This window comes from Anopheles bellator, chromosome 2 (assembly GCF_943735745.2).
Source record: "Anopheles bellator chromosome 2, idAnoBellAS_SP24_06.2, whole genome shotgun sequence".
In the NCBI taxonomy this organism is placed as follows: domain Eukaryota; kingdom Metazoa; phylum Arthropoda; class Insecta; order Diptera; family Culicidae; genus Anopheles; species Anopheles bellator.
In genome coordinates, this window is record NC_071286.1 from 15378375 (window position 1) to 15390894 (window position 12520).

A 12520-nucleotide genomic window follows, 5' to 3' on the forward strand; every position below is an offset into this window, starting at 1 on the left:
AAAGGGAAGTTATTACGATAATCGAAAGCCCTGGGTACAGACTGCTGATCCAGATCCATCGCAACCAAAGCGAAATATTCACTGGTTAGGTTATGCTGTGCATATGGTGGGATATGGAAGGTGTGGTGTACTGTGAGCTTTTAAAACTTAATGAAATACGATAATGAACAACGATATCGACAACAATTAATGCGTTTGAAGCAAGCCCTGGGGCAAACAAACGATCAGACCGCGGTTAAAACCTACCTAACGAACAGGTCAAAACCTACCTCGAAAATGTCGGATGGGGATCAATTCAAACACCTAATTACCAAGTTACACAAAGTGATAGTTACTTTGACAGACTCTGGAGATCGCCGTAGTCCTTTTGCGGAGGGTAGTGCATTTGAATCGAGGACTAAATTTTCCCATTGTCCCTGCTAGATACAAAATGATCGATAGCTGAAAGGAGAGAGTGGATAAGCAAGAGGCAACAGCTCCCCTGGAAGCACCCCTAAAACCACCGCGTGGGTGTGTGTCTGTGATAAAGTGTAACGATACGAGATTTCAAAAGTGTGTGGCAAAGTGCGTGAACTGTGAACGGCGCGACAGAAAGGTCTCTCTCCCCACCAAGTGCTCGGCGTGGTGTTCCGTTGGTGATGTGATACAGTTGGCTGTGTGTACGGTTCCGTCCGGACAATCTACTTCTACTTCTACTCCTACTCTCGAACCTTCCGCCGCCGCGAGGATAACCCGCCCGATGTGCGTGCTGCGTCCGCGTCTTAATGTCTGAGTCTGGATGCCCGAGCTGCGTGTTGCGGGCGGTTGTTGGCACTACTGGTCTCCTTGGGCCTCGGTAGAGTAGAGTATTACAAGAGACGAAAGGCAACCTCTCGGAGATAGTGCCAGAGCTATGATATCAGTGAAGCGTCCCAGTGTTCCAGGGCATCCAAGTGCACACCACCACCACCACCATCATCACCATCATCATCATCACCATCACCAGCAGCAGCAGCAGCAGCAGCACCACCAGCAGAACGGCCATCAGCTGCACAGTCTCCAGAACGGAGCGGCCAGCGCGGCTTCGGCTACGTCGGTGGGAACCATAACATCGGCCAACAACAACCGACTGATCCGCAGCCGAAACCAGCTGTCGGTGGTCGGGCCGCACCATCAGGTTCCCGTGCAGAGTCACTACACTCCCGGCTACCCGCTGACCAATGGCGGCCTAGGAGCGCCTAGTGGTGGTGCCGCTGGTGGTGGCAGTAACTTCCACCGACCGACGGGCGCATCCTCGTGGACCGGCACCGGCAACGGTTGTTCGATCATCACGAACGGTGGCAGCCTGTACTATAGTAGCAGCAACGGTGGCTACGGTGTGAGCTCGACCAGCGTCAATCCCAAGATTCGGGACATCTACGACTTTGACAGTCTGTTCATTCTGCCCGCCTGCGCCCTCACGTCCGACAAGGCGTCCAACTTGCGCAAGGACCTGGCGGCGTACGATTTCGACATCAAGATCCTGGAAGATACCGGCTCGAACGCGTCTTCGAGGGGCGGACACTATAACGTTTGGCAAAGTAAGTTTGGATGGATAGCTTTGGATCGATCGGATGATCTACGATAGTCCAACGTTGTGGCAATCGTTGTGTGGAGTTTTGACATTTTGCGAACCCTTGGTCATAACGTTCTTCAAAAGATGTTGATGATCACCATCTCCTGGTGATCTATTTGGACCTTGCAGGTTTCAGTTGGAAAGTTATTCGCTTAGCCCACTCTCTATTGATGGGTAATGGATTGTGGATGGATTGTGAACGATGGATTGTGTAGCTTTAAAATACGTCGACTGTGGTCGTCAAACTTGATACGATGATTTCTGTTTAGTCATCAATATTTTTCTATTTTTGTGATCAAAGCTTAACTAACTAAAATACCCCTCTTATGAATATCTCATTTCTACATTTTGAAGTGCCCAATTCCTAGTTCTGAGTTCGGTATGGGAGCTTAAAATCTCGTTAGTGTAGTACGCTTTGGTATTTCTCTCTCTTTAGTTGGAAAAGAAAACAATCACAGTCTCCGGTATTACTTCCGCCACAACATCTTTCTCGGCGGGGCTCCTATCTTCCAGTTGTGCACGACAATTGGATGCTAATTTTCATGCCTCTGGCCAGTTCGCCGTAAACCGGATGCTCTAGATCACCTCATATGGCACACGGAAGTCGAGGTACCTCGGAGATCACTTCGCTGGTATTAATTGGGCTCGGGAAAGAAATCTCGAGCGTGCGCGCGCCCAACAACGGCCAGGTGCTGCTGCCCAAAACGGAACCTCCTGCTGCTCACCTGGGGATCCGCACGACCTTCGCAACGCCACCGACAACGACATATCAATCGCGGCTGGTCCAGACGGTAAAGCTTACCGCGTTTTGTCACGCTCCCGTGCCCACGTGTCTTCTCGCGCTGACCACGTCGCTGGTCGCTCGAAACACTCGTTTCCGGTTCAGCGCCGGTGGACCCTTAAGGGCGACGTAAAACTTTTGCTTTTGGTCTCGTTTAAAAAAACGAGAAATTTCTCTTCGATTTTTTCAGCCGTCAATGGGGCGCACCCAGTCTGGGAGCGATGGCATCTGTTTTCTTTCTGTAATGTTGCAAAACACGACACGACAAAAAGGCCTTCAAGAAGTCGTCCTGCTGCGCTCATTAAACGCGCGCGCACGCACGTCAGTTGGACATCACTTTCACGCCTTTCGGGCACGCGAATCGGTGATGGGCAGAAAGTGAAGGAGACGAGAAAGATGCGTTTCGGAGGTGGCCGTGTTCGGTTGACAAGTCACTTTCGCGGACTGAGAAACGGGCCCCCGGCCGGTCCGATATTTGCTGCTCGTTAACTCGGATCGGTTGCGATCGGCCAGGAACCAATTGGGCGTAACTCTTTATTGTTTTTTGTTTTGGGAAGTGGGTTGAATTTTGGTCTCTATTTTCGATTTTTGTTTTATGGTTTCAACGCACCTTGTGACCGATCGTGATCGACTGATCGTTAGTTTAAAAATTGCGGACCACGCAGACGCGCTTTTTCAGGGTTTGCCGTTTAGAGTTGTGCAAATCGATCGCACTTTGTTTCGAGTGTCTTCTTCCATGGTCAAATTTAATGCACTTTTCAATACCAAACAGATTATGCTGCTTTTACCGTACCGGTCTAATGTGTGTTTTCTTTTTCAATTTTTCATTCCCAGGTAAGTGATCGTGCCCGATCTATCGCTCGAAACGAGATGAGCCGGTGTTCGAACGCCGCGCGACCTCATGCTGTTTGTAACTCAATTAAAACCCTCAAGGTAACGGGGTTGGCAAAAAAACATTATGGAACCACCAGAAGTGAACCGTCTTTTTTGGGGTTATTTTTTTTAACTCTATGCTTTGATTCTTTGATGGCTAATCTTTTGACCCGGTGGATCCCGGGGTTGCTTCGGGGCTGATAAATGGTTCCAGCCTTCCCGCTGCTATGATTGATTGTATGTTCCCGCCCCGATCTATCCACTTGCCAAAACGGGGGTTTTCTTTTCCTAGCGATCCACTTTAATATGACTAACAAAACAACAACAAAGTGTGTATAGAAAATGGTCTTTTAATTGCGCGATGTGCGCTCTCTTCAGCGACTTGGTTGGCTGAACGCACGCGAAAAGAATGTTGGCCCAGTTTATGTTTCTCCTAATCGCGCCCGCTCGCGTGCATAATGTTTAATTGTCGAACCAGGGCCTGAGGAGGGCCGTAAATTGCGATTCGCCACCATCTCCGGCGGGTCTGAAATGGATGCGGTGCGAACTCCTTTTCTTTCAATTTGTAGTTCCCGGTTGACGTTTGAAGTTTTGGTGTGTTACGCAACGGTTTCAGACATACGGTACTTCCTGCCTTGTTGTGGAGGACTCCTGTGGATACATCTGGAGCTGGCGTCTCAAGTGGTACCAAAGTGTTGCCTCAGATATTTGCGCGATTTAAATGCCAATACTTTACCATGTACCGGAGCTCCATTACAAGAGCTCCATCACACGACAGGACGCTCGAGGTTGCGGTCACTTGTCATTCTGCCGGTGAAGTTACATAGCAGACCGGCGATAAACCTATTTTCACCAACCACGAACTCGTAAGTGGGCCACATGTTGGATGTATGCTGAGGCATAAAAATTGATGCTGGCCCAACGACGAAACGGGGACAAAACAATGCACTTTAATGTTGATCGGCGCGCTGTGGTTGGAATGGTGAAATTTCCATTCCAGAATTACCGTGATGGTGTCGTGTGGGCCGTCGTCCCTGTCGATTGCTGTTGACCTCAAAGGGGCTGTCCCGCATGATAAAAAAGAAGAAAATCATGGAATCAATCCAAACGGCGGTCGTGGTTGATGCGCCGCCGCCATTGGTTTGATCGGCTAAGGGAAAATCGAAGTAGGAATACCACTACCACCTGAGCATGAAACTTCCCGAAGAAGAGCAAGAAGTTGGCCAATCCAAAAACAAACAAACTAGTCTCCAGCCCAGGCAATCAACCGAGGCTCTCCAGCTGGTACGTTTTGATGAACACGGGCATTCGATCGTAGAAAGGAGGTTAGGAAAAATGATGGCAACGTAACTCCCGCAGCTCGCCTGGTTGGAAGTAGTTTAAAGGGAGAAAGAAAGAACGAGAGAGAAAGAAAGAGAAGAAAGAAAAGGAAAGCACGATCTTGATTGTTGTAGTTTTGTTATCACAGTGAGACTTAATGTAGCGTCGGGGCCCTTTTCCGCAACACGGGACTGGCGCACGCGACGCCGGAAAAGAAGTCACACGGAACACGGAGCACCAAGAACAACAATTAACGTCATTTAAAGGGTGATTGTTGTGTGTGTTTTCGATCCACCGACCGCATAGACCCGCTTCCCGGTCGCTTCCGGGAAAGCTACCCCGGGTTTAGGAAAGATTTATGGTGAGCTTTCTGCTTCGACAGCACCAGCCAGCGCCAGCGCATGATGTTGTTGTGTTTTTGCGGAGAACGGGCCATTTCGTGGGCTACGAATCCGATCGGCGATCACGCGCGGCTGCCGCTTAGTGGCCATGTTTCGGTTTTGTCATTTTACGATCATGGTCTCTTGTTTATGGCTCAGACATCATGCAGTTGCTCTCCCCATCGCAAAACCGTTTAAACGACCGCGGATCGGTGGCTTGGCTGGCGGTGCAAATGAGTAGCAATGTTTGGTCGTTGATTTTGTGTGATTGTTTATTGGTCCTCCAACGGTGTGTTTAGATAAGATAGGCCAGGAATTCGGTCTGTGCTTCATTTTATGGAATGGTTTTGAAGAATATGTGTTCGTAGGTCTCTGTCTGAAAACAAAAGCTTAATTTTACATCAAATCAAATTGGTACTATTTTCAATTTCACATACTCCGTTTTTCAAGCATAGCTGTTTGTTAAACGTGTTTCTTCTACGTTCTGCAGGCACCATAATTATATGCACTAACGGTGATTCCGTATTGTTTAGCTAAACTTCTCGAAAAAAAATAGTAACTTAGTTGGAAAGGTTGGTTAAAAAAACACGTGAAACGGTTGAACTGGAAAAGCCGAATCATGATTTGCATTTAGCCCTCTCACGTCGTCCAACACAAACAGGTCCAGAGTGTGGCTCTCTGCATCGCAAATCGATGAGAACACACGGCATGGCATAAGAAACCGACAGCGCGAACCACCAGCCCAGCGTAAGTGAGCGCTCCTAATAGCGCTTAATGCGAATTAAACGAACGATTGCGAACGAATCGCGTTCACGCAAATCGAGCCGGGCGATTTACATTAACAAAATGAGCATAAGAAGAAGTATAAAAAACCGTGGGGAGAAAAATCGCCCGCTACGGGGGCCTCGGCAGACACACAATTATGCTTATTCTCACTGCAAAGCGGTGGAGGGATCTGCCGAGACCCCGCTAAAGACAGAGCAGCACCAATCCCATGGCCATTTAATTAAACCGGTCCGATTCTTCGGCCCGTTCGGCATACGAGAGATGGTTGCTGATTGTTTTTTATTTCGCAGCAGTTCACATTATGCTCGCGTTTTCCATCTCGGGCCGAGTGGGAACGCTCTAAAGTGTTCCTCTTCATCACGGCAGAGCATCTTCACGTGAGATGCACCTTTCGTTATTTTCCTGTTCAAACTTTAATTTTTAACCCAAATGCCGTTTTAACGAGAAGGTACTCCCCGTTCTTGGAAGAGGGATGCGCACGCCAACGAGAGGACGACGACGGGGGCGGGACGGTTTCCAATCAAAACACCGTCCGATTCCGGATTGGGATGTGTTTTACACCCTTGGTTTTGGCTGGCAAGCTGCTCTGCATTGCAAATCAGGGTTTGTTTTGATTGCGCAAGACTCCGCACGTGATGGAAGACCTGGAAGAACTCACTAGTTATACTCCCCACCTGGCCGGACTGTAAACGGGAAACCGATTCCAAAAGATAGCACATCATACCTCTTTAGGCAGCTCATTCGCGGTTAGGGAAAGCAAATTTGTGGCCAAGTTTGGCTAGAGAGCTATCCGCCATCGTCCTACTTTTCTGCCATGTTTGGCAGAATAACTGTTTCGTTTCGTTTGCGGAGTTCCTCTGTGCCCGGCATTCGAAGTTGCCAAGGTTCACCAGCCTTTGAAGACCTTGGGAGATGACTGTAGCAAGATTCTCACCTGGCAGGTTGAACATTTGCCAACGGCCCAGGGCTTTTTATGGTCTTTTATTGCCGTTAATGTGGTTTCTTTAGGAGTAAGTTTTGGAGGACGCGCACAAACTCCAATCGATTTTGTGGCCCCAAGGTGGCCACCCGCAGGTGTGGAGATACTTTGCAGATGTTCCCAGCAGTTCTCGGCGAGTAGGTACTCTGTCTCAACACTTTTTACCCAGCTCACTGAAGTCACCTTTTGGGATGATCGTTGGAAGCTGCGAACCCTTTCTTTGAAAGCTGCGTCCAAATTGCTGTAACCCGTAAAAACTCGGAATGCTATTCCGGTTTGACCCCAACAGTATCCACTGCGCCATGCGCCACTGACGCCACCGGTCATTTGTCAATCAACGGTTGTTTCTTGCGAACGGGGGATTTCTCTTATATTTCGACGGACTCAGCGACTCATCAATTGGGAGGAACGTGTTGTGTGAATGTTTTTTTTCATTGTCTCGATCGGGAGAAAGATCTCCCGATGATTGAATGGTGTCGGCCTTTGTCGGTCAAGATATCAAGAATGCGGCTGTGACCTAGACCCTTCGTCTGCAGGAAAGGGGGAGCCAGCTGGATTAACTATAGAAAGCGCTGAGATTTGCCGCATTCTTCACAATAAAACACATTACCATAAATCATTGGCTGTGGCTGATGTGGCGCTTTCGGGCGGACTTTGGAGGATCCCCATGCGAGAAATTACTCTCCGAATGACGGATCTGGTCACCAATCAAAGATGAACGGCTGTCTAATTTGACAGCCTTAGCCTTACCCAGACTGCGCCTGTCTCTACCGTCAGCAGTGTACGAGTTTGTGGGTCACAGTACCGAGTCCCCCATTTCGCTTCGTTCCATTTGTGTACGGGCGAAGAATGGAAATGTACTTCTGGTGCGTGGTACGTTGCGCTGAAGTTGAGCTTCCAATTGAACCCTGCTGCCATAGCGCGCACCACTCTTCGGAGCTTTCGGGTCGTCTTGAACGGGCGTAGAATTAATGTTTCTGGAAGGTGCTCTACCGATTGTGTTGGACTCTCTGGCACTGGCGGAGAAGGCTACAAAGAAAGTAATGAATAAAAATGGTGGAAAAAAGATGGTACAGTCTGCCGCCCCGGGGTTCGAAAAGATAATAGAATTGGCAGACAAGCAGCGCAAGGGTAGAGGTACTCCACACAACCCTTCGTGACCTCGAAATGAGCCACTTTTAACGGGACAGGGGAGAACGGAAAAAAAGGGAACTAATAGTATCCGGAACATATTACGAACCAGCGGTTCAAACAACCGTAGCATGACGTGGAGCAGAGGTTTTTGCCAGAATTCCAGACCCCTATACCTCTTTCTTCGGGAGAGGTTCAAAAAAGCATAGTTCCGTTGGATTCCAGCAATTTCGACATACGTCTGGTGTGGGACCTTCTTCCACATATGTGACTTCTAACGTGAAAAACTGTAGCCTTTCCGAAAACCTGTGGCCTCGTTTTGCGGAACAGGGAACTCCGTTTGTCTGGGCCGGGATTTGCGACACACTGCAGTGTGCCAACTCGTATTAAAAGTCTCCCAGGTCTTCGGCTTTGGAGTTTGGCCTATCTGTCTTCTCCGTATTCTCTCGTACCCACCTCGGGGCTACGCAAAAGCGGAGCGATCAAAAGATTGAGCTAGACTTGGGACCCTAGACTTCTCTTGTTAGCCAAGGTCTAGAGGAGGTCTGCGCTCTTTAACATTACTTGAATGATTTACGCATTCGCTACGGAGTCCCCGAGGGCAGCACACGCCCTCTCGGAAGTCGCACGTAGGAGTCTACGGATCCGGCTCAGTCCGCGAAACGAAGATGCAACTAATGAAACCCGCGATGGAACAGCCCCAAGTCTAGGCGCGCGTCTTTTATTGCGCACGCGTAATTGCGCACGTAGCGACCGGTGGCTGCCTTTCCGGGCCAACTAACGGGACCTTCGGGGGAGGTCAGAACGAAAGTGAAGTTTTTTGCTTGTGCCGCCGCCACCACCGAAGGCATCGAGCGTGCAATCACCAGGACCGGGAAAATGAAAAGGGCGTGTGGCGTTCCTACTTTCCACCCTTCGGTTTCTCTCTCATTTGCTGCGATCCTTCGAGCTCTGGTTCTTGCACATTTTGCTCGACACTGCTCCATCAGAACGGGGTGCCCTTAGATGTGGTCGCAGTGGCTGGCCGCAGATGTGATTGATCTTGCAGCAATTACGGGCGCGACTGGCACGGTTTCACTGCGCTACGAATTGGAGCAGATAATTTCAAGGCTTCCAGTGTTTCTAGCCAGCATCGCCAGGGAATTGAGGATCACCATTGCACTTCTCCTCGCGCACCTAACGGGTTACTTTAGCAATCTTGGCTGAGATCTTGGCCAACCAAACGGAGGCGGTGGGCTAAGCTGAGAAAGCCAACTCCATAGGAACTAGTGAACCGTTACAGTACGTTACGGACGGGATGGGCTTTTTTCTGGGAAGTGAGGAAGTCTACGGACGAAAGGCAATCAGAAATCGCACCGCAGAATAATGTAAGGTGGGCTCGCTCGGTGGGTGCCCGCGCCCCGCGCCCTGTTCTCCCTTTTATTTCGTGCCGTCTTGGTCGTCTTCGTCTGGGAAACCAAAATCGATGAATCGGTCGTTTACCCTTTCGATACGCTGCGGGGCCGGGCGTCTTGGGTTTGCCGGGGCTTTTTGACTCGGGATCGGAAGTGGCGTGCGTAACGTGGGTGAGCGGTGGGCGTTCTTATACCAAAGTCGAGTGATTCCCCTGACCAGCGCCAAGGTGAAGGTTTACAGCTTCACCGTGATGGTGAAGGTAAGCGCAACGAAATGGATGCCATTGCACCGGGACCATAAATATATTGGAATTTCTCTTAGTTCGAATGGTTTCCAAGAAAAAGTAATGACCTTTTATTGGAGATGTTTTGCTCCACGCATAGGAAAGCTTAAAAAAGGATAACGATTCTCTTCCATCTCGGCGACTAAGGTTTATGTGTCCTGAGCGGCATTTACACAAAGATAGTGGCTCTAGTCTCGCCGCCATGTCTCGACAGACTGTGAATGTAACGATCCCAAAGAAGGATGTGGCGCAAAAGAAGGAAGTGATGGGAGTTCCATTGTTGTCTGTCATCCAGTCCATTGGTGTGTGACTGGTTGGAGCCAGTTTCTTTCGTTGTGCTGTGCTTCCTCGCTCGCTGTTCCGTTCTATAAAATTTAGGATCGTTTATTCTCGAGGCAAACACATGACAAAGGATGCGTGGTCGGCGTTAAGTGCCGGCTTAATGGCGGGATGATTGTGTGCCGAAACGACTGAGTCAGCAGCCCAGAAGAATATTTACTTGGTCGTGAATCCGATAATAATTTCGTATTCGTACCCGGCCGACGATTGCTTACTTGGCGTCATTTTGTTTACCCTTTCAAGTCAACTTGAACGCCCGTTGACACTATCCGTCTGCCGCCGCCGAGAGATCCTGAGCGGACACAGCTCGACGGTTTAATGACTTCGCATAACTCAATCGAAGAAATGGAGAGTCACTAAACAACTTAACGGTACACGGTGTGGCCGTCCATTGCGTCTGGTCAAACAACCCGCTGGCTAGCCTTGTGTGCGCTGCTCCGCTCCCGACATACTGATGGCGCTCAGGGTTTGGATGGGCAGTTTGCAATGCAGTAGCAGATGCAGATGTAATTCAATTTCTCCAGTCCATCGACCGTGTGACATCATGGTGGTGGAACCGGACTTTCCCAAAAGAAAACGAACCGGTGGTCATCCAGCCTTCTAACCCTTCGGCTAAACGGTGTTACCGAAAGCGTCATCATCCGCCGGGAAAGTTGGTGCTGCATCTGGGTGACACTTCGCGGACTGCATCACACTCCTCGGACTGGATGGTGGGACCCCGGGGCATAAATCACTGACCCAACGGACGGACGGATGGATGGATGCAGTACGTCTTAATAATTAATTGCCTTTTTTGGGCGATTTCTCTGCTGCGCCTCGGAAGAGGACGAGAGCGACATTAGGCGAGGTACAGCTTTACGCGTGAATGTTTTGCTTTTGCAAATTCACAGATGAAAAAAGCACCCATAAACGATTCGCTAACCATTTTGCCATACACACGCTGGCGCAATGATGAGCGTGTCCCGAAACGAATCGGTACGAAAATATCGGAGTGAAAATTTAAGATGCATCTCGCCCGCAAATCGGTGCATTTCACGCATTTCCGGCGTGGTTTTCCCTGCTCTTAACGTGTTTGTGTTTGCGGTGAAGATTCTCCGCCGTCGTCTGGCAGTCGACTCTCGCCTTCATTAAAAGTTCATTTCGATAAATTTGCCACGCTTTTACGTTTCACTTCGAGGCATTGCTCCGTTGCGCGAAGAAATCCCAAAACCGTGTGGCGGTGTTCAGCCGAAGGAGCTGTTGCGCTGTTGTGGCGTATGAAGCTAGCCGTCGTCCCGGTCGTCATCGTACACAGAAGAGATGTGTCATTCGGTTCGGCTGGCCCCGGAGGGAGTGGTAGTCCTCGCCTTCGCCTGATCCCCGCAGTTCCGCGCAGCCCTCAATCAAGCTTTCCTCCCGCGAACCACGCATTCCAAATCCTCTCTTTGATGGACTGAAATGTGCGAATTGAAGAAAGGGCGTAGATGGAGTCCGGAGTCATCTTCCCTCGCAAGGGAGTCATTATTAAACCGGCAACGGCGTGGTCGGTAGGCCGGCGGTAGAGCGACATCCTTTAGAGTTCCTGGTCCTGGGCCCTGGGCTGGTGAAAGATGCGTTGGCGAATTTGTGCCTACGCACCGGACGTGGGAGAAGTATTTTACGCTTCGCATCTCTCGCGTGCCCCTCGAGGGCATTCGAGTAGTTCCCGTCGACGGTGGGGCCTTGCCCACGGGAAGCTGATTTTCTAATTCAACATCTCCGAAAAGACGGGCGGACACTTATTTCTGCAAGCCGAAAAGGCGGAGTCGCATCGAGCCCCGGGTGAGGGCCTCCATTCGGCTCGGATTCCAGGGTTTTTTGGGGGTCCGAAAGGCGTGTATCATCGACCGGTTGCGTGCGGAGTCTTTGCGGAGATGCCGATGTGAAGGAGGAAGTGTAGCTTAAATGTTTACGGGCGGCCACAGACAGCCGGAGCCGGACTCGAATCGTGTGACGTACGAAATCGAGTGTGGAAATTATGAAGTGCGGGCTGTCTTGTCCGAATGTCCGATGCGGCTAAGATTCGTCTGTTTTCATCGAAACGCTTTCCATTTCCATCGATTCCGACAATCGTAGATCGAATCGATGGCGCGGCGAACGGTTTATCTAAATACCATCTGACCATCCGGCTTCTGTGGCCGCTTCCCATTGGGGCCTTCCCATAGTCGAGGCTCTTGCCGGTAGTGGATGTGGTCAAGCACACTTCTTCGCACCCTTCGCTGGAAAGCCTGTCGAATCGATGTAACCGGAGTGGGCAGACGTGTAGCGTATTAGCGTATCGGCCTGCCGATCGCCACCGGACGCCGCGAGTGTTGATGGCGATGTGGAAGCTCCGAGTTCTGGCTTCGAGTTGCACCACCGTCGGCGTTTAATAACCGGGCGCAAGTGCAACTTTCCCGCGGGCGGCTACAACCTGCACGCAGTGGTGCAGTCGGTGGAGCTGGCCTACAGGTGAAGTAACGGAGTTTTAAATAACCAATCGATTAGATTATTAATTGTGATTGGTCTTACGTGTTACGTGTGGAAACTTTTGATGGAGTCCGAGACCCTCCGGCAGGAATTTACTTCTGCTCGAATCAAGATTATCGGCTTTATCTGAATATTTATTACTGTCACCATGTGGTTCTAACATAGTCTAACT

At 50.0% G+C, this 12520-nt stretch overlaps 1 protein-coding gene across 1 annotated transcript in view; it reads left to right on the plus strand.

The window, feature by feature from the left end:
• Window positions 1-892: 892 nt before the first annotated feature.
• The window catches only part of LOC131211705 (ensconsin-like), a 41150-nt gene continuing 29522 nt past the window's right edge, over window positions 893-12520 (plus strand). The window contains exon 1 of the mRNA XM_058205285.1: window positions 893-1559. Coding sequence (XP_058061268.1) covers window positions 893-1559 — 667 coding nt within the window. The remainder of the gene's footprint in view (window positions 1560-12520) is intronic.